Source organism: Danio rerio, chromosome 20 (assembly GCF_052040795.2).
Source record: "Danio rerio strain M-AB ecotype USA chromosome 20, GRCz13ab, whole genome shotgun sequence".
Lineage (NCBI taxonomy): Eukaryota > Metazoa > Chordata > Actinopteri > Cypriniformes > Danionidae > Danio > Danio rerio.
Genome location: NC_141040.1, coordinates 48,316,638 through 48,338,603, shown reverse-complemented (window position 1 = coordinate 48,338,603; position 21,966 = coordinate 48,316,638). Strand labels below are relative to the sequence as shown.

The 21,966-nt window shown below is 36.7% G+C and overlaps 1 protein-coding gene across 15 annotated transcripts in view; it reads left to right on the top strand.

Moving 5' to 3' along the window:
* The window catches only part of runx2b (RUNX family transcription factor 2b), a 292,292-nt gene that overhangs the window by 132,894 nt on the left and 137,432 nt on the right, over positions 1-21,966 (top strand). For all 15 annotated transcript variants that reach the window (XM_087296525.1, XM_087296522.1, XM_087296532.1 and 12 more), the window contains one exon: positions 21,455-21,552. In XM_087296525.1, coding sequence (XP_087152651.1) covers positions 21,504-21,552 — 49 coding nt within the window. In that variant the 5' untranslated portion in view covers positions 21,455-21,503. The remainder of the gene's footprint in view (positions 1-21,454; positions 21,553-21,966) is intronic.

Here is a 21,966-nt window from a genome sequence, read left to right as displayed (position 1 = left end):
GAATCCAGCACTGAACTGGGAGAGATTCTGAAGGCTGCGTTTAGTCCAATCATGCTTGCTATGTACTTTATAATTCTCTGGAACATAATTAATATTGAACTGTGAGCACTTCTGTGTTTGGGTTGTGTCATTTGGAAGCCCAAATACAGAAACAGAGAAGCTCTGTGGAAATAGCAGGATGGCATTTCTGCTCTCTCTGCTGTTATGTTACAGCGCCTCTGGCCACAGCCCACAGGTGCGCAGTGTGTGCGCGGTAAACGAACCTTTGTGATCTTGTGTCAATTTTTTTGCATATATTTGGTTGAGTTTTTATTACATAATATTTATTCTGTTGATTTTGAATCTTGCACCTAACAAATATCCATTAAAAAAAAAAACAGCAAATAAAAACTAAACTAAAACAAAGCAATTTTTAAAATAAAAAAACTAATAAAAACTTGTAAATCTGCCTCTAAAAACTAATTAAAACTAACTGAATTTGGAAAAAGTCAAAACGAAATAAGCTAAATCTAATGAAAAATTCCAAACCATTATAACCTTAGTGGAAACGGTCATAAAAGCATACCAAACTGTACTGTACCGTACCACTCAGTGAAAATGGGCCATTAGAAAAGGGTTTAAAAGGGTTACCAAAAACTTACAAACTAAAAAAAGTCAAGCAGGTTTTCAGGCATATGTTTGTTATCCTTATGGGTATTTTTTTATTTTCAGCGTAGCTTTTCAGTTAAGGAAATACCCACACACAGGTGTGGAAATTACCCATGCATGCCACCCACACGCTGCCCATGCTTTGGTGTGTTATGGCGGCCGTGTTTATCCTCGGCTTCTGGCCTTTTCCAGTCACTTTTCCCTCTCCACTCAAAACGCTCTTAATATTAAAACACTTCAGAGTCTTTTACAGAGTCCAACATTACGAGATTTGTCTTTCAGGGCGCAGGAGAGCCCCAACGTGAGCCAATTAAGATAAACACAGAAGTGGTGACTACGCAGAAATGTTGGAAAACTGTAGAAACGGTCTGACTCACTTCTCTTCGCTGTGAAATGAAGCGTTTCAGGAAAATGAGCATCAAAATATACATTGCCGCCTTTGAAAGGAACAGTCTGAGTTCTGGGTCTGAAGAGCTCAGCTGGTGGTCATGTTCGTTCGTGTATGTATGCGTGTGTGTGCGTGTGTGTGTGTGGAACAACTGATGCTGTAAATCTGAGTTTGTGTTCCGCGACTCCAAACACCGTCAGCTAAAACTGGACTCGGTTTACATTCGTTTCCATACGAGCGAGAATGTGCTTGGAAATTATAGTTGTGCAGTGGTTCTTTATGGCACCTTTGGTTCGTTGGAGAGTATTTTTGTTATCAACAATCATTTTTGGCTGTTTTATTAGCGTTATGGGTCAAAGATTAAAACAATAAAAGTGATGGTGGTTATTTTTATGATTTACAGTATAGAAGACACCCAGTAAAGTATAGTAGTTCATTGTAAGTAGTTTATTTGCCATGTATGTTAAGAACAAGAATCATTTGATGACATATTACTAATTGTTGTTCTTCATAATTTGCTATTGTCTGTCAACTTTTATTTCTACAGTTCTTTATTCAATGTAATTTGCATTTGTTATGCTGAATGGCAGCAGAATATTATTATGCCAATGCTTTATTTTTACAAATGTAACCAAAACTTTAGAGCTCCCATGAAATAAGCAGTGTTGGGGAGTAACTAGTTACATGTATCGACGTTATGTAATTTAATTACAAAATAAAAGTAACAGTAATTTGTTACAGTTACAGAGAAAAAGTGTGTAATTAAATTACAGTTACTTATGAAAATGTTAAAGATTACAAACAGGGTTTCATCTAAAAGTTTTCTTTAGAAATCTGGGATATGTTGAATAATAATAATCTGCTGCTTTGCCTGTTTTTGAAATGCACGATGCCTTTTGCCAAGGCCATTTATTAAAGCGGTGCTATTCTGATGCATTTGATTTGTGGCGCATCTATGGGTGTAAATCCTAGGGGGAACATGTCCATATAAATGAACGCAATTAGCATTTAAAATGCATTTAGAAAAAGTTCCCCCTCCCCTTTCTCACAGTGGTTTGGCCCACTGCTTTCCCAGCTCACGATCTCACCTATACACACACTCACACACACACACACACACTAGTAATGAAAGATTTTGAGATTCTAACAGTAAACTACTACTGTAAGGTCACACCTGCTCTGTATAAATGCGTGAAAATGATTTAGTTTAAAATAAATATTAGAAACTTTAAGGTAATCAAATTAAACAAATGTAATTAGGTATTTTTATAAAGTAATTAAAGTCGTGTAACATTACATTTTAAATAGGGTAATTTGTAATCTGTAATCTATTACATTTCCAAAGTAACCTCCCCTACACTGGAAATGAAACTAACCCTATTTAGATGTTAGTATCATTATTGTTAGTTTTTAGGATATCTAAGCCAAGTGAGCAGCAAAACAGTAACAATTTGTGTTTAGAAGAAATAAAACTGATATCAACATGTTTATAAATGCTCTGCTTAAATGGATCACGGTTTTAGTCACGTCACCTCATACTTCAGTTTCTTATCTAATAGTGACCAATCAAATACTCTCTAGTATCTGACAAGCCCCAACCCCTTCAAGATGCTTTACATTTGATGCGCTTGAGCTCAACCACTGTCACTGGCAGAGCAGTGATAAAGCAAAACACTATTGGCTGTTTTATGAAAAGGGGAGGGGCTATACTATGTCCCATCCTCTCCATGTTTTGGTGGAGATTATGTCAAGTTCATTTATTTATAGAGCACATTTAAAAGCAGTCACAAGACTGGCCAAAGGCTGTACATAAGACAAGGTAAAAATAAAAAGACAGAATATAAAAGCATAGAAATAAGGCAAGAGACATGTCTGTAGAAATGTAGCAGTAGATAGTAATATTAAAATAATCTTTAAAAAGCAAGCTAAAAATGTACGTTTTAAGAAGTGATTTAAAATAGATAATGATGGAGCCATTCTGATCTCAAGGGGCAAGGTGCTCCGCAACCGAGCTCTGCCCCCCCTTCTGATCACTTGACCTTAGAGGTCTCAAGGGAGTGTAAAAATGTATCAGCTCTGAGAGATAGGATAGGGCTAGATTATGGAATTATGGAGGGATTTATACACCAGTAAAATCACTTTAAAATCAATTCTGAATTGGACAGGCAGCCAATGGAGGCCTCTTACAATAGAGGTAAGGTGGTCCTATTTTCTGCTATTACAATTAAATCTAGCAGCAGCATTTTAGACCAACTGAAGGTGAGAAATTTGGGATTTTGACATGCACAGTAAAGTGCATTGCAGTAGTCTAACCGGGATGTAATAAAAGCATAGAACAGCCATTTCTAGAGTAGTGGGATTTAAAAAGTGTTTAACTTTAGACAGCAAACGTAGTTGATAAAAACTGAAGCTAGTAACTGAACTGTTTGTCTAGTTTAAATGACTCATCAAGGATGACACCTAGATTGCAAGCACGGGGGATCGAAAGGCAGATAAGCAGCCCAAATATAGGCAAGAGGCCTGAATGTTATCAGTAGGGCTGAAGACGTCAAACAAACATCGAATAAAATTGCATATTTCAAAGCACTTCACGTGACTTTTATGGTAAAATGTAATTATTTAATATGCTTTTACATATAGAATCATGATGCAGACACCAAAACAGGATATATGTATATGTATATATATATATATATATATATATATATATATATATATAAACTATATCTGTTCTCATCAATAAACAACAATTTTACTTATTTTTCAAATCATCAAATTACCTGAATTATGATTTTCTTCTTCTCTAAAGAACTAGATAATAACATTCTTATAATAAGCTGTAAAAACATGTTTATTGTAATTAAAACTTATCTTGACTCTTGTATTACAACAATTTTTTTCAAAAATGAAAAATACCAGAGCTTGACTAACCTTTCCTCCATTGCATAAAACAGCACCAGTACAATTGGTTCTCTTTCATTTCGGCATGTTTAAAAGCTGAATATGGAGGAGCTTATGTGTTCTTATTGGTCAAAGTGACTGACAGACTTTGTTGTGAAAAGATAAAAAAAAAACTAGACGTGCTTATGATGTCGTGAAATGTCCCAAACGTGGCATTAATTGTCAAGCATTATGACTCACTATACGAGGAAAAGGATCACCCAGGAGTTGTTGACACCCACTGTTGTTTATGAATCACCACAACACCCTGTGTCAGACTACATCGGGACACATTTGAAAATGGTGTTTTCATCTAAAAAAGCTCTGCATCTACATTCATTTTCAATCATTTTTCAAAGGTGGGTCATCCACACGAAAATAACAGTCCCCTTTTTAGCTGTGCCTTTACTGAATGAGCACTGGGCTACCACAGATCACACTATTTTGTCTTTCTATTCTTTTTTCATTTTTATAACTTGTTTTAACACATTTTGATCTGTTTTTAATCATTTTTATTATTTGTTTTTATTTTATTGTCTTCTTTTTATTCCCGTTTATGTAAAGCACTTTGAAATGCCACTGTGTATGAAATGAACTTTTATAAGTAAACTTGCCTTGTCTGTACTGCACGTGCGTTAAGATGTAGTGTTTACTTTACGACTTTTTTTTTTTTTTTTTTTGCAGTGGGATAGGCCATACACACATGGTTGTTTTTCTATACAATGGTCCGTCGCTATAACGCAGTTCGCAGTTTCGCTGAAGTATTTTTTAGTGTTTGACATGCTTTTTTTTTTTTTACAGCTCATTTTGTTCTGCGTCCTGATTGGCTGTAGACCATTGTCAATCAATCTCCTATGTGTTTCCTGTACAGTACAGTACAGAATGGGTTTAGCTTGCCAAATTAGCATAAATCTTCTATCGCTAGTAGTTCGAGTTTTAGCAAGGAATCAAATAAGGTTGTAGCTGTCTGCAGCAAGACCATCTTACAGGGGGTCGCACACTGGATGCGTCGTGCCCTGCGCGCCATGCATTAGAATTGTAGACATAGGTTTTTATCAGGGTATGCACATTGGCATCCCAAGTCAGCGGCTCTCTGCGGTGCCCAGCTACGACTCATTAAGCCTGGTTTATACTTCTGCGTCAAGTGACCGGCGTAACCCACAGCGCATGCAACGCCCGTAGCTGTGCATTTATACTTCTGCACGCTGTCTCTGTTGGTCTGCATTACACTTCCGAAACGCTAGTGGGCAGTGAGGTGTTAATGTTCCTCTGTGTCGAGTTTCTTCGCTGCTGATTTGCTTTTCCTGAACATTTACTGAATGTACAAGTGGCTCAAACTCGCTCATTTTGTGGCAGGAACCGGCGGACGTGCGACAGCTTTAACTATGAGGTAAACACAAAACAAAACTTTCCATCCGGAGCTCCTTCACGGGACTCCACACTTGTAAAAAATCGCTCCATTGGGCTCGCGCCATTCGCGTGGCTCTCGGCCCCGCCCAGACTCATCAGCGCTACCAAGCCGACCAATCACAGAGCTTGCGCTACGCGTTGTTGCGACGTGTAGTTACACTTTTTTGAGAGGTGCACGTCAGCGACGCCGACGGCCACGGCAAAGGCCTATGCGTCAGCGCCGTAGCATACGACAGCGTTTGATGCAGAAGTATAAATCAGCCTTTACACTGTCCATATTTCTGCCGCACCACAGAGTGCCATCAGAATGATTTCATTTTAAATAACATGCGAATGTGCACGTCCGGTGTGTGTTACTTCCAACTGTCATGTGCGCGGTAGGGCTGGGTGTAATTGACAAAATATCATATCCCAGTATTTTTTAGGAGGAATGACGGTATACGATATATATCCAGTATTTTCCCATAAATGGTTACTTGAGAGTTAAAGCCTTTATTAAAACTTGAGCAAAATAATAATTCAAACACATAGGTTTCCTACCCTGTTTACAAATAAACAGCTGCAAAAAAAAAAAAACAGCTGCACAAAACCTGCTTAAAATTTTAAGTTGTACAACATTTCAAGTTATAAAAAAATCTTTGATACATAAATATAGGACAGGTTTTTTCCTGCTTAACACTATACACTGCACTGCTGTGCTATTGGGCAAATAACAAAATAAGCAGAACCATAGAAAACAGCTACATTGTCAGAGCAATAAAGGAACACTTAAATAGTAACACAAAAAGTACTGAAGGATAGAAAAGAACCACATTAAATGTAAAGATGAAACAGTATTTTATGTCACAATTACAGTGCTGTTATAGGTAATCTTGTATACCCCAGTTGTGTGATTTATAAACAACAATTAAATTAGCTGTATATGTTTTTAATTACATTTGCATATTTGTATTGTGCACAATTATTAAACAGTGCACATATCGAATATCTCTAAAGAGAAGTCTTTCACTCCATGTAAAAATGTACATTCTTTTATTTTGTTTTAACTAAATTTGTTTTACTAAATATTAAATAAGGAGATGAAAACAAATAGACAATAAATATGAGAAGTAATTAAATTGTTTCAGAGTACTGTGATGAAATGCTTCTTAAGCATATAAATGTAAACAGTCAATCTAACAAAGCAGAACGCAGAGCTAAATGCTAAGAGCTAACGTAATTGTAAAGAAGAGACCGTCGTGTAATAAATACTGAACTTGTAAAACGTAAATATGAGATGGTTTCACTTTCAAAATGCGGTATAAATTCCTCCCATTTTGGCGTTTTTAATTCTTTTGAACACACTCGGGTGCTGCTTGTCAAGTTGACAAGGCTTTAAAACTAAATATTAGCCTGATTTGACTGCTGGACTGCTCCATGATTGGGGGTGGGGGACAACTGTGCGCAGATGTAATAATCATGTAAATTTTATTTGTTAGACCCTCCCCATACAAAATTTTATAGAAAATGATGTTATATAATTTATGGGTATTATTTATGTTTACAGATATTTCCTGGGGTCCTAAGCAGCTGCTTAACTCTCTTGTTAGTTAAATTCACCTCTGCTTGTCTGTTTGCTTTCTCCCACTTCTGGAGCAATCTCCACCTCAAAACTCTGCTGTTTTTTTATTAGTTCAATCGCATTATCAAATCAATGACAGTAAACCTGTAAAAAGTTATAAAAAGCACCCAGTTGACAACAATGGAAAGCAATTTGAACATTTAGCAAATTTGTTCTCAGTTTTTATTCTCTCTCATTCTCCCTCTACCGCTCTTTCTCTGTCTTTCTCTCTTTTAATGAGCATTTAACAAGTTTGTATAGGACTTGCGTAACTACAGATAATGAATGCTCTTTCTGATACAAATCTACATCAGTTACACACACTTGTTTAGTTATTTGTGAGGGCATTACATAGATTTCCATTGCTTTTATACTGTACAAAGTGTATTTTCTATTGCCCTAACCCCACCCAACCCAATCCTCACAGAAAACTCTCTGAAAAAAACTAATTCTGCATGAATTTTTTTGAGAAATGAGGACATCAGCAATGTCCTTTTATTTTACCACCTTTTTATACCTGCGTCATACATACATTATGTCATTATACAGATGTGTGTCCTGATATGTCACAAAAACACGTACCACACGCACACATGCGTGTATATATAAACAGTAATCAACATTGTGGAATAAAAGTGGACAAATGGATCAAAACCTTTTATCAAAGATATCCTAAAACTATTGAGCAGCGCCCATTGTTGTCTTTTTGAACAATTTTGAAAAACTTTTTTGATCCACTTCAAATGTTGACTGAGGTTTATTCTGTTTTCATCAGCAGGAACTTTAAATGTGAGTTGACCTCAGCTTGTAATTTGATAACGTGGATTTTTTTAAATGTCTTTTTAAAAAAATGAAGTGCATTTTTTTTTGTATTATTCTTTTTATTTATATTCGGAATCTATTATATTAATGTAATTTAGTTTTGATTAATTATTTTTTTAAAAATCTTTTACCAAAAAATGTATGGGGAAGATTGGGAGGCCGTGATAGAGAAAATTTGGCCAGGACACCAGGGTTGCACCTTTACTCTTTACGAGAAGTGCCATAAGATTTTATTTTTTTAAATAAACATCCTGGGATTTTTAATGACCACAGAGAGTCATGACCTCGGTTAAATGTCTCATCCGAAAGACGGTGCTCACTAACAGTATAGTGTCCCCTTCACTACACTGGGGCATTAGGACTCACACAGACCGCAGGTTGAGCGCCCCCTGCTGGCCTCACTAACACCACTTCCAACAGCAACCTAGTTTTCCCATGTGATCTCCCATCCAGGAACTGACCAGGCTCAGCCCTGCTTAGCTTCAGTGAGTAACCGGTCTTGGGCTGCAGAGTGATTTGGCTGTGGCATTATCATGAAACTTACCAAATCAAATAGGAATAATCCTCACATCTCTATTACTTATTCAACAATATTTTTAGGTCCCCATTTATTTGAAAGTCACTGAGGTTTTCTGTGTTCTGCAAATGAATAAAGACGTGAGGGTTCATTTTTAGTGAGCTTTCCCTTTAAGCAGAGCAGATCGACACCTCATTGCATGTCAGTAAAGCTAAATCTACGGTGGATCTCCATATGTTGTGGCCTCTGGCTGTTCACACATCACATTGGGCGTTCGACATTGGGTACATATGGTGTTTCTTTTGATGCAGCACATACACAAACCCTCCCACACGGGTTTTTAGATCAGACTTTTAACGCTGGACGTGTCATGCCACAATTATCAACAGCACATGATTCAGACACACAATTGAAGTCAGAATTATTAGCCCCCCTGTATATTTTTGTTCCAGATTTTTGCTAAGTTTTAATAACTCATCTCTAAAAACTGATTTATTTTTTATCTTTTCCATGATCACAGCATTTTAGTACATATTTTTAAGATGGAGTATTCAGCTTAAAGTGCAATTTAAAGTCTTAACTAGGTTAATTAGGCAAGTTAGGGTAATTAGGCGAATCATTGTACGATGATGGTTTGTTCTGTAGACAATCAAAAAAAAATTTGCTTAAGAGAGCTTACAATCTTGATCATAAAATGTTTTTTTTTTTTATTCAAAACTCCTTTTATTCTAGCCGAAATGAATTAAATAAGACTTTCTCCGGAAGAAAAAAAATATTAGGACATTCTGTGGAAAAATTGTGGATGTGGATGTGAAACATCATTTGGGAAATATATGAAAAAGATCACAGGAGGGCGAATAATTTCAACCTTTTGACTGTATTTGCTGTAGTTTTGAAAGATTCATTCATCAATCGATGATGCAGTCATTCGTTTGAGACGCACACTGTAATTTTAATCAAGCCATCAACCAGACGAATGTTGGACCGTGAAGTCTAGAGGGCCGAGACGCCAATGAAAAACACTTGTAAGCTGTAATTTCTGCCGGTAAAGCATGGTAATCATAGGCCGAGTGCCCCTTCAATGCAGAGTGACTCTGTATCAATAAATGGTGTTGTTTGGCAGGTTTTCGTAGTAGCCAGCGAGTGGTAAACCTCACTGAGATCTGGAGACACTGCCAGTGTTTTGTCTATGGAGGAAAGCCCCGTAATTCATAACAGTTTTGCGAATTTCTCCGTTTGTTAGGCCGTGTGGCTTTTGATCTGGCAGAGCTATGCACAAACAGGCTTTGACTACAATCATTCGTTTGTCTTGCAGTGAAACACAAGAAGCCGAGAACAGCAGTGAAAATGCAAAGGCCTGTTTATAGTCTGTACTGTATTTATGAGAGTGGCCTGATGACACTGATTTGATTTAGAGGGCAGACCACCTAAGGAATTATGAGAAAATATGTATATATGTACTGTATATAGGAATGTATACATAAGAAGCATGGCAACATATACTTATTGTATTTTTTTGGCCTTAGATATGCTGCATATTGCATTCTGAGAATACACTAAATTCTCATGTGCTATTTCCACTATATATATATATATATATATATATATATATATATATATATATATATATATATATATAACCAAAACATGCACACAAAGAAATTAAACTGTGTAATTGTTACAAAAATTATTAATTATTTTTTTCTATATATTTGTTTCTTTCTATGTTTTCCTATATATACAGTAACTATACCGTTTATTTATACAACAGTTCTGTCTGATTAGCTGATAGCCGTGATATATTTAAGTAATATCAGCATCCGTACAGCCTCTTGACCCATTGTCTATTACTCCGCCCACATACAGCCAGCAACAAGCAGACACTACAGTTTGACAAGTATTACTGCTGATACACAACAAAATATACTTTTGAGGCTTTTTTAGTCGATAATGTGGTTGTTTAGATTGCAACTATGCAGTTTATTTGCAAGAATAGGGCCTATTTTAAAACATTTACAATTTCTGAGAGAGCGTGTCGGCGATAGTTGATGTTTCTATCCATAAGATGGCGACAGAACCGCATAATAAGCCCTTATCCTTAGAAGATATAACAGTCTGATTTCTAACTACAGCAGATCAAATAAATATTAAAGGGCCATGACACCCCCCACTTTCGGTTAAAGTCTACTTCAGAATTTTTTCAAAAGATGCATGATTAATGGGCGTGGAGCTCCGCGAGCATCAGGCAGGAGTGGGCGTGGCCAGCAGGGGAGAACGTGAGCGAAAAACTGTTGTTGTAAGTTAGCTCACAAAATGAGACAAACCGTGAGGAGACGCATGAGTGTATAGTTTACAAAGTTAAAATGCAAAGAAATGAACAGTGATTTAATGCCCTGCTACATTTGTTATTCGTAATTTCATATACACATAACCACAATTTATATCATTATAAAGATAAGTGTGTTCATGTAAACCCTAAAATGAGGACTTCTCCCTCAATCCCCGTATCCAGCAGACTCAGTGGCAGCAGGTCTTCTGACCTGTCTATTTTAACCATTAGCCCTGCTGGTAATCTGGAGGATTTAGGCAAACACAGCAGCACGGCGATGTGTCTGAATGTGAACGAACTCCTGATAAAAGACAGTGTCCGCCATTCTCTAATTCTCGTGCTGCTCTCCCGACAAAAATGCTAGCAGCACACACACAGCTTTGCTGTATGATAGGCCCTGACAAGATCGCGGGGGAAAACATGCAACAAACCCCGTGGATCATGGAAACGAGCATATGAGCCTTCATGAACGGCTAAATACTGTGGCGTGTCTCACAGCTCGGGCTTGACACTGGCAGTTCTGGCAGGTCTCATGAATAATTAAGCGGCCGGCTCTTTTCATAGGATAAGAAAACTCCGATATGAATAATAATGAGAAACCGACGCGTCATCATTGCACTTGCAGTACTGCGCTACGTCGCCGATTTTGATCCCGCCCCAAAAATCATTTTAAACCCGGAAGCTGAAATTAGCTGACAAAAGCCCAAAATTATCCAGTTTTCCCCACAATTAAAACTGATAGGTGCTAACATTGTCTTAACTGATGCTCAACACACACAAATCTGTTAATATTAAAAAAAAAAGTTCTCCAGGGTGTCCTGAACCTTTAAACTGGTAAGCACACCTGCCAACACTTCTGTTTTTCATGGGATTATCCCGTATTTCAGACCAGTCTCCCGCAAACATCGCGTTTTTATTCCTTTCTAAAAAAAACCTCCCGTAATTTCACCCAACCCCCCTAGTTTACAGTCTGTAAACTAAACACCCCTGGGTTTCCAACTTAGGAACAGTACACGATCGAAGCGTCGCCCAAAACCGGCTGCATCCTGTTCTCAACCTCACCCCCGAACACCCCCTCCTCCCCGGTCTCCTGGGTTTTCAAAGACATGTTGGCAGGTTAGATGATCTCTCTTTTTGTATGTTGTAGTGATGTATTTATACCGATTTGCTTGTGTATCAGGAATTTGTGTTGTGTTGGCAGATTGAAATAAGCAAAGTCCACAAGTGTTAAGCGTTTTTCCTTATCGCAAACACAACAGCAGTCTGGTAGCGTTAGTGGATAATGTTATTTTCGGGGTTAATTATTGTGAAATCCCAATTGCAACAGAGAAATACTGTAGACTCAAACACTGTAAGAAGATATCTCTGTAGATGGATGGCATTTCATGTCACGTTTAGCCTTATAATCCTGAACTGTGAGCAAAAATCTGCAGTTTTGTCATCACTTTAGAGTCATTCAAACACTAGCTCTAAAGTGACAATGAATTAGTAGCGACTTCTGCTGTTTCGACGTCAGCTGCAGATGTAAATGAATGGCGTAAGAAAGTAGTTCCTAATAAAAAAGGGTTTTTAGATTCCCTTTGTTTGATTTTCTTATTTATATACAGGATTGTGATGTTGAACTGTTGTATAAAAACAATATCACACTCATAGCAGTGCAGAAGGGTTGTATATCAGTACTGGCGGGACGCTAAGCAATGCATGCTTCCCACCAGTGCTGCTATACAGCCATATCGCACTGCTACTCGTCTTGTATTGCTCATATATATATATAAAATGCTTATTCCAAAATATGTGGAACACCTGGTTTTATTGGAATTTTTCTTTTAGTTTTTATATACTATAATTTTTTTCTTTTAAGCATACAATATTATTTACAGTAAATAACTGAACTGAACAGTATCATTGACAGTTTTATTGATCACTAAGATATAATTGACTTGGATTTAAATTGCTTTGATTCAAAAAGAAAAATTGTGAAAATAGTTTAGATGTAGCCAAGCTACTTTTGCCATGTAGCTTTTAGCTTAGCTTGCTACATTTCCCAGGGAGTAGCTTTTGGTGTAGTTAAGCTAAATTTTAAGTAGAGTAGCTAATAGCTTAGCTCACTACATTTTTCAAGTAGCTTGCCCACCATGGCTGTATCCGCTTGTTAAAAGTGTGACGTCATGCGAGGCGGCTTCCGGGTCCAAGCGCTCTATTCAACTGAATGGTGAGATTCATGAAATGGTTATAATAAACGTTTACAAAGCAATTTAATATTTTCGAAAGTCACGATCGCAATATATATGTCCATGCCTAATATCCGATGGCCAGAAAGTGATTCATTGTTTTATAAATTGTTAAAATTTTGGTATTTGTTATGCAGCAAGCCCAGAGATTGTTGTGTACACTATGACTTTATGTAAAATTAACTTTAATGTGTGATGGGAATAAAACGCGATCATAAACAAATGATTTCTCCACTCAAATGAATGGCGGCTTGGACCCGGAAACAGTATACATGCGTCACAAACACGTCACCACTTAACAAGCGGATATAGTAACTGATGGGACACTAAGGCAGTCGGCCTGCAGCCTCGTACCAATGCACGCCTCCCACCAGTGGCGATATATGGTCATATTGCACTGCTACTCATGCGATATTGCTCCTATATAATGCAATTGAATATAAATACAGAAATTGTTAAAAATAAAAATTTAAACTAAATTTTTACCTAAAACATACCTATAACAAAAACTATTAAAACTAAATCTTAACCTAAATTAAAACTGTTTCAGAATTTAAACTGTAATAGTAGTTCAGTAATAAACCTTACATTTAAAATGTTTATTACAAATAGTCATTTTTCATAAGGTTGGGCTCACAAAAAGTATTTCAGCTATCTGTTGTTTAAGTGGTAAACTGTTTTTATACCATTAGTTTTTGTTCCCTCTTTACTGTTAATAAATATTAAAAAAATAATAAATCAAGTAGACTTCTGTATGAAAACTGCCCATATTGCTTTCTGTCTGGTAGTAAAGTGTTCCTCCACCGTCATAATCAAACAAAAGCTTGTGGTCTCCAGAGATCTGCATCCAGTGCTCTCCGTAATTATTGTCCAGATTTCATGCTGTCATGATGGGATGAAAAATCTAAACTGCAACCTACAAAATAATAAAAAAAAGGAAAATTAAAAAAGAACGGGAATCATCTGAAGCGCAATATTGTATGCCTGCCCTATATTACTTACAAATCACTGGCTGCCTGCTGCATTGCCGTTCTACATCTTCTGGTGATTTATCAGTTCAAACGTCAGCTATCTATTGAAAACATGTGTCTCATATTAAAGTCTTCCCCTCCACTTCAAATAAATCAAGCATACTTGACACTCAAGTTTATTGAAGCCATATTACTCAGAGCCAAGCAGAAGACGGCTGCCTCTTAAACATTTACATATTTGGGATGACAGATTTTTTTAGAAATACGAAATGATATGCATTTAAATTAGTTCCATGAAGCCGGAGAGATTCGGTTGCAATTAAAGTGACACTGATCAGGAGTGCAGCCACAGTGCGAACAAGACGCCGTGCCGTTGGCTGATGCCGTATTTCCACTGACTTGACAGAAACGAGCACAACAAACAAAGCGGAACTGCCAAGCGGTTTCTCCACAATGACAACGGCTGCCTCTTTCAACTCGTTTCGCATTGTTATTAATGGACTAATGCGATTATGGGCCTTTCAGCATATGAACGGCTCACCTCATTAAACAGCTTCCTGTGCAAATGTCTATGGTCCAAATCAAAGCATGTCATCACCTTATGATCATTTGTCACTTTCACCCAGCTCGGAACTCAAAGATGTGCATTCACTTTAGAAATGTTTAGAGTATGTCTAGTCAATAATGTACTTAAAGCTGATCAGAATTGTATGAAATGTTTTTATTTTGCTTTTAAAAGTTTTGATTTACTACAACAACTAAAAATGTTGCATTATGGAACAGACCAGTAGTATATACATATGTGTACTCACAGGCCACTTTATTAGGTACATCTTACTAGTATCAGGTTGGACCTCGTTTGTATTCAGAACTACCCTAATACTTCATGGCATAATTCAACAAGATACTGGAAATATTGATACATATAATAAAATATTGAACCGTTGATACAAGGCAGGATGAATCCGTGCTTTCATGGTGTTTATGCCAAATTCTGACCCTACCATCCGAATGTTGGAGCAGAAATCAAGACTCATCAAACCAGGCAACGTTTTTCGCACAGTGATCCTGTGCAAATTGTAGCCTCAGTTTCCTGTTCTTAGCTAACAGGAGTGGCACCTGGTGTGGTCTTCTGCTGCTGTAGCACATCCGCTTCAAGGTTTGATGTGCATTCAGAGATGCTCTTCTGCATAAATCTGTTTGAACGAGTGGTTATTGGAGTTACTGTTGCCTTTCTATCGGCTCAAACCAGTCTGGCCATTCTCCTCTGACCTCTGGCATCAAGGCTTTTCGGCCCACAGAACTGCCGCTCTCTGGATATTTTTCTCTTTTTCTGACTATTCTCTGTAAACTCTAGAGATGGTTGTGCATGAAAATCCCAGAAGATCAGTAGTTTCTGAAATACTCAGACCGTTAACTAATGTTAACAAACATGACTTGGTTAATGTTGAAATGTTGAACTGCGGGAAAAAAAAAGTTAACAAAAAAATAAAATGCCTAAAAATGTTACAATAACAGGAAAACCAGCCAGTAGTTGGCAGTAAACGTAAAATATAATGTAAAGTATGTTGTTGCAGATGACAAATCCACTAGAAGGGGCTGTCTACATTATTGCAAATCTGAAGTTTATCACTTAGGGTATGTTTTATTGTATGTCTTAGATACATGTCCTAGAGAAGGTGAAGCTTGTCGTGCAGGTAACGAAATATTTTTGTTTTCAAAAACAAATGTTAGAGCAGAGTCCAGTCCAACCACAGTTTTTTTTTCTCTTTTGTTAAATCGTGCTTCACTGAATTTGAACCTGAGCACTCAGAAGTACAACACCATATAAGTGTCTTGAGACTGTATCATAAGTGTGAAAAGAAAAACAAGTTGATGGCATCATACTGCCCCTAGTGTTCATTTTACTTAAAAACTGCTGTTATATGTATGTTGTCAGTAAAAGGAAAATATTGTGAAAGTATTTTCATTTAAAAATGTAATATGTGCTATTGGCACTATACAATGCTGGTGATTAGGTTTCCAGAATCCACCCCAACATTTTTTGTTTTATCATTTATTTCTCTTTACAAATTACTTCGCATTATTATTAATGGACTAATGTGATTATGGGCCTTTCAGCATTTGAACGGCTCACCTCATTAAACAGCTTCCTGTGCAAATGTCTATGGTCCAAATCAAAGCATGTCATCACCCTATGATCATTTGTCACTTTCACCCAGCTTAAAACTCAAAGACATACTTTCACTGCAGGCAGAATGTCTCAAAATGTTGAGAACATATAGTCAACTATAATGTACTTCTAACTCAACTGTGTTAAACGTTATTCTTTAGCATTTGTGTGTGTGTGTGTGTGTGTGTGTGTGTGTGTGTGTGTGTGTGTGTGTGTGTGTGTGTGTGTGTGCGCAGCATTGACAGCATTATCAAAAAGATCTCTGTTGACATGTATTTAAAGAGCCCCTATTATGCATTATAAAAGGTCATATTTTTGGTTTTGGAGTCTCCAACAACAGGCTGATATGCCTTTAAGGTCAAAAACCTCTTTTATTGTCTTATAATGCGCATTTATTATTACCTAGTTATCTCAATGACTCCCTTATGATGTAAGCGATTTATATGTTCCCTTCTTTTGAGAGATGCTAATCTGCATTGATTGGTCTTATGACCCACTTTGTTGTGATTCGTCAACTGCGTTGAGGGAATGACACAGTCATCATGGCTCATCAACATTGTTGAAGTAGCTAGAGTGCAGAGTATATGTGTGAGCCCAATGCAGAAGTGTATTAAAGCAGTGCATATTGCTCTATTTTTAACCTTGACACACATTCAGTATCAATCCACACAGCGGCAAAAGCTGAATTATTTTGAAAACGGACCACAGAACATGTTTAAAAACAGCTGATGGTGGCCATAGTAGTGACAAACATCAGGGAATCACATGCTCAGGTGACAGGTGTCACGTTCTCAATGTGGTTTTAGACAAGATATGTGAATATGAAGAGTTAGCTATATACTGTAAAAGCCGCATGGAGCAATTACAAATAACAAAACACAATTAAATACATATTTTGCAAGTTAGAAAAAACAAGACGACCATTTTAATCACACTTACATATCCGGAGGAAGAAGAAAGCGGTCCATAAGCTGTGTACTGACAAAGTTCCTGTCAAGGCCTGAAAAAGTCCTATACATTAATAGTCTTTGCTGATTCTTCTTTCAACAAATGGCTGCCGAATCCCCAGTTGTAGGGTAGATTACTGTATTAATAATCAGAATTTTCACTCATTAATATTCACTCATGTTCAGCCATGATCAATCCCACATCCACACCCCGCCAGATTTTGAAGGGAAAGGCACGTTCACATTTTACTGGATCCAGCACTTCATATTTAGTATTGTTTTGTGTTAACATTGATATGAACAGGCATAAAATCTGGATTATGGACGAATCATATACACAACTCTGAGTCGACTACCTAAAAAAAAAACTGAATGGTTTTAATCACGGTGCACTTTCAGATTTAAGCCTCAGCTTATTATTTTCATTTACTTAGAGCTGTGCAACACACTGCATGGAAGGTCATTTTCAAAAACCCATAATAGGGGCTCTTTAATAAAACAACTTAAAAGGTTGCATCCCAGATACTAGGCAAGTAGTTGGTGCTTTCAGGAAAAAAAAAAAAAAACGTCTGCAAACAATCTGTATTTTTCACCACAGGCTCATTGGAAATGCAGTGCATGCTTCAACCTATATTTTTGCAAAATGTAAAATGTGTTCTTTGAGTGCGTTGCGCATTTCAGAAGACAAATCCACTAGAGGGCACTGTCTAAAGTCCTAAGTTCAGTACTTAGTGTATGTTTTGTTGTACATTTCATACTCGCGTCCTGCTTGTACGCATTTACAATGAGATGGAACTTGTTGTACAGATCAAGGAGGAACAAAAGTTGTTGCCATTTTTCCATTTTTATATAAAAATGTACTTTGCTTGTGTGATTGGTGGTTTACAGTGTTTGCAACTAGATTCCCAGAATCCATCTCAGCATTTTTTGATTTTATTTTTGAGGTTGTTTTGAGGTTGAATTTGTAATTTGCGATTTTGTTTGTAGCCTGTTTTTATCTGGGCAAAGTTGAAAAATAACTGCTCTGTTCAAGTACAAACTAAGTTTGTACTGCGATTTCTAATATGTAAGTATTACAAACAGTAACATTCTTACCCAAATGCGACTATAATCATCGGTTGAAATGCAGAAGTTGTGTGTGTGTGTGCATGTATATATACAGTGCTCAGCATAAATAAATACACCATTTAAAAAAATAATATTTTTATAAAGTTGAAAAAAGGTCATATGTGTTAAATCATTTGTACTAAACAGATTTATTAAACAAATATATTTATCAAAATTATATTTTAATCCCCAAACATCTTTAGTAATCGAAAGATAATACATTTAAATTCATGCAAATTATTGCATGAACAATAGCAAACTAAGAAATGTCAACACAATTATATATATAATTTATTTTTTATAAATTTATTACTACTAAATTAAAAACTACAAATGGGCTTCTAATTATTACTGTTATGGGACTGTTATTGTAAGTTATTTTGTTAGATAAACTCCAGATTTAACTTGTATTAAATATTAACCAACTTATATTAAATATTAACTAATATTGTAAAGCTTCCTATAAATGTTTATATATATATATATATATATATATATATATTTTTTTTTTTTTCACTTTGTTGCATATTGTTTAACTTAATGCTGTATTAAAGGGGAGAATACTGCATGCAGTTTTTGATTAATTTCCCCCAAATATTCTCTAATTTAATATGATTGATATAAGCTAACAGCCTGACAATGGTAATCTTGGTTAGTGTTAGTGGCGATTGAAGCCTTTTGATGTTTCTCCCGTTTGGTGCCTTTCCACTAAATATTTTGAAGGCTGTCAGTTAACGCTGAAATACCGTAGATAGGCTGTGTCTAGATAAATAAACACGGCTATCTCCTTGTGAAAGGCTTGTTTTGTTCGCTTCACCGGCCAGCTCCGGTTATATAGAAATACTGCTTATTTTGCTATGTTTCAGAATATCAAACTCTTGTCTGTTAATATTAAAAACAGACGTCAGTGCTGCACGGCATGCTGTTTTTCTTTGGCACGGCCTGTGAATGTGGAGGGGGAAAAAAAGTGCAAAAGATGTATTTAAAATTCCTTCTGAAAATGTAAACGGCTTGATTTTCTATTTTACACCGGACTTGTTGAAGTTCAAGAGGCCTGCAGAGATAAAAACCCAACCCTTGAGCAAAAAGCCCACCCCAAAATAGAATGGTACATTCCAAACCAATATAACAGTGGCAATGCACTATCACTCAACCGCAGTAAATGGTAAAATTATTGCGCGTCCATTCTGAGGCATGGCTAAAAAAGCCCACTGTGCTACCGCAAGCATCAGATAGCACTTAAAAAAATCCCTCTTCCTAATGTATGACTAAACACGCTGGCCAGTTGCAACAGGACAGTTTGTACCACATGAGTTTACCCCGTCACAACACAGCAAAGCTACCATGCCTTCAATAACAGGATATGGTCACAGTTTGCGATGCACTTAAATAGCGTTTTAATGTTTTTCTGCCCACTTCCAATGGCATTTAGGAATTCCGTTTACTGTTTAGCCAAGTATTCGCTGGCTATCCGTTGAGGAGAGCTGAAATGTGATTAAAAAAAGGATGAGGTTCTTATTACGGGAGACGAGAAAACTCAATTAATACTGCCATTAGATTAGTTACAAGCGAGAGGAAAAAGAGCGACCTCAATAGGTCATGGTTTAATGCTGTTAATCGTTTGCTCTATGGCTCGGCCTTGATCTGCATAGTTCTGGCAAGGTCCTTGGGAGTGTCTCTATCCCACAGCTAAACCAGAAATATAGCTGCACCACAGTTGGTCTTCAAACCACCCACTTAAAACTTCCTCTAAGGACAAAGAGAACCCAAATGACATCCACACAGCAAGCAGAAACACACACACACACACACACACACAATTTGTGCCCTGTGTTTTGATTTATTTCAGTTTTGTTTGTTTGTTTTTATGTTTTGTCTTTTGTCTACGGAAGCTTGTTTGTGGCATGAAAAAGCAAATAAAAAAGTGACTGTTTTATTTTTTGTTGCTATTGTGAGTTTACAATATTTTTCACACACGCAAGATGTGTGCCCTGTTTTGATTAATTTTTTTTTGGTTTGTTTGTTTATTTGTTTTTGACCTTTGTCTATGTATGTAATTGTTTCCACACAAAAAAAAAACTAAACAAAAAGTGACTTAACTCACAACTCACAATTCTTTTTTTTTTTTCTGGAGAATTTCAAGTTTGATTTGAACTGTGAGCACAAACCCATAACTGCAGACTCTTGTCACAGATTTCTGAATTTCTGACTTTTCTCTAAATTGCGAATTGGAAAAAGTCAGAATTATTATGTGTTATTTATATATATTCTGTGCAAAAGTTTCAAATGTTTTATGGAAAATCTAAGTTGTGAGGTTGGAATTATTTAAAGTTACTTGCTTTTATTCTGAGGTAGAATGTATTGTACTCGCTCATTGGCTGCATTCATTCATTCATTTTCTTGTCGGCTTAGCCCCTTTATTAATGCAGGGTCGCCACAGCGGAATGAACCGCCAACTTATCCAGCAAGTTTTTACGCAGCGGATGCCCTTTCAGCCGCAACCCATCTCTGGGAAACATCCACACACACATTCACACACTACGGACAATTTAGCCTACCCAATTCACCTGTACCGCATGTCTTTTGCATGTCGCGAAGGCAGGGAGAACATGCAAACTCCACACAGAAACGCCAACTGAGCCTAGATTCGAACCAGCAACCTTCTTGCTGTCAGGTGACAGCACTACCTACTGCGCCACTGCCTCGCCTCATTGGCTACATGTCTTTGTTTATCAAAATATGTAATAAAGTACTTTTTATAATATTAGAAAGTGCCTAGAAGCTTGGATATTATGAAATATATGCCATGATTTTGTTTTACCTTTATAGCTTCTATGTAAAAAGGATAAAAGTTTTCCACAGAAAATTCTTCTTTTTCACTCAAGAATATGTCATATTAAAAGTTAAATATGTTATGAATGCTGTTTCATGTTGTTCTCAAGACGTAATTTAAACAACTGTCAAGGTCTTTTAATCTGGTTTATGCTTTTGGCTCATGGAGATGGCACTGGCTTTACGGCTGCCAGTGTGGCCAACACTCACAAAACAAACATCAACGCCAGACTGTTTTTGTTCCCGCTACCCCTGATCTGGCCAACATACTGCAGTCTTTTATTAGCACTTATAATATTCAAGCAAAAGTTGTTCAGATGTTTAGGGTCAGTAGGGTTTTAGGATTATATTTATATTTATTATTATTTATCTAATTTAGTCATTTAGTGATAAATATACACATTCTTTGAAATGAAAAATTTTACAAAAACCAAAATCTAATGAATGAAAAACTAAATCAATGAAGTCTTAATTGAATCAAAATCATTTAATCTATATTCCACTCTGTCTTAATCTGCTCTTCTTTTTTTTACCTGCAGGTTCAGAGCTCTACTGATCATCACTCCAGCTCATTTCTGACTGAAGTAAATGAGTGTGTTTCAATTGCTCCCAGCCTCTCCTGCACCCATAACCAGCGGTAAGCCAGCAGTCCATATACAGTACATACTTGTAAAACAAAGCTGACACTAGATTTATTTCATAGACATGAATAACTGCACAGGAGAACTGTGACTAAATGTTGAAATGGCCATTTTCAAGAGTCTACAGTGAAGAATTGGGCCATGGAGTATAATCGTCACTGTATATCATAATACAAGCATGTTCCATTCCGCAATTCTTTATTAGACACACGATAACCTTAATTACAGCGTCTGCATTCACTTGAGTAATATTGTTTGTTTATACCATTAAACACATCTTTAAATCCTGTTCGGCCGGTGAGAGCATGGCCTGCTCCTCAATACACAGATTTGCAAGTCAAGTCAAGTTTTATTTGTCACATACATAGTTATACAAAGTATGACCAGCAGTGAAATGTAGGTCAGGTCCG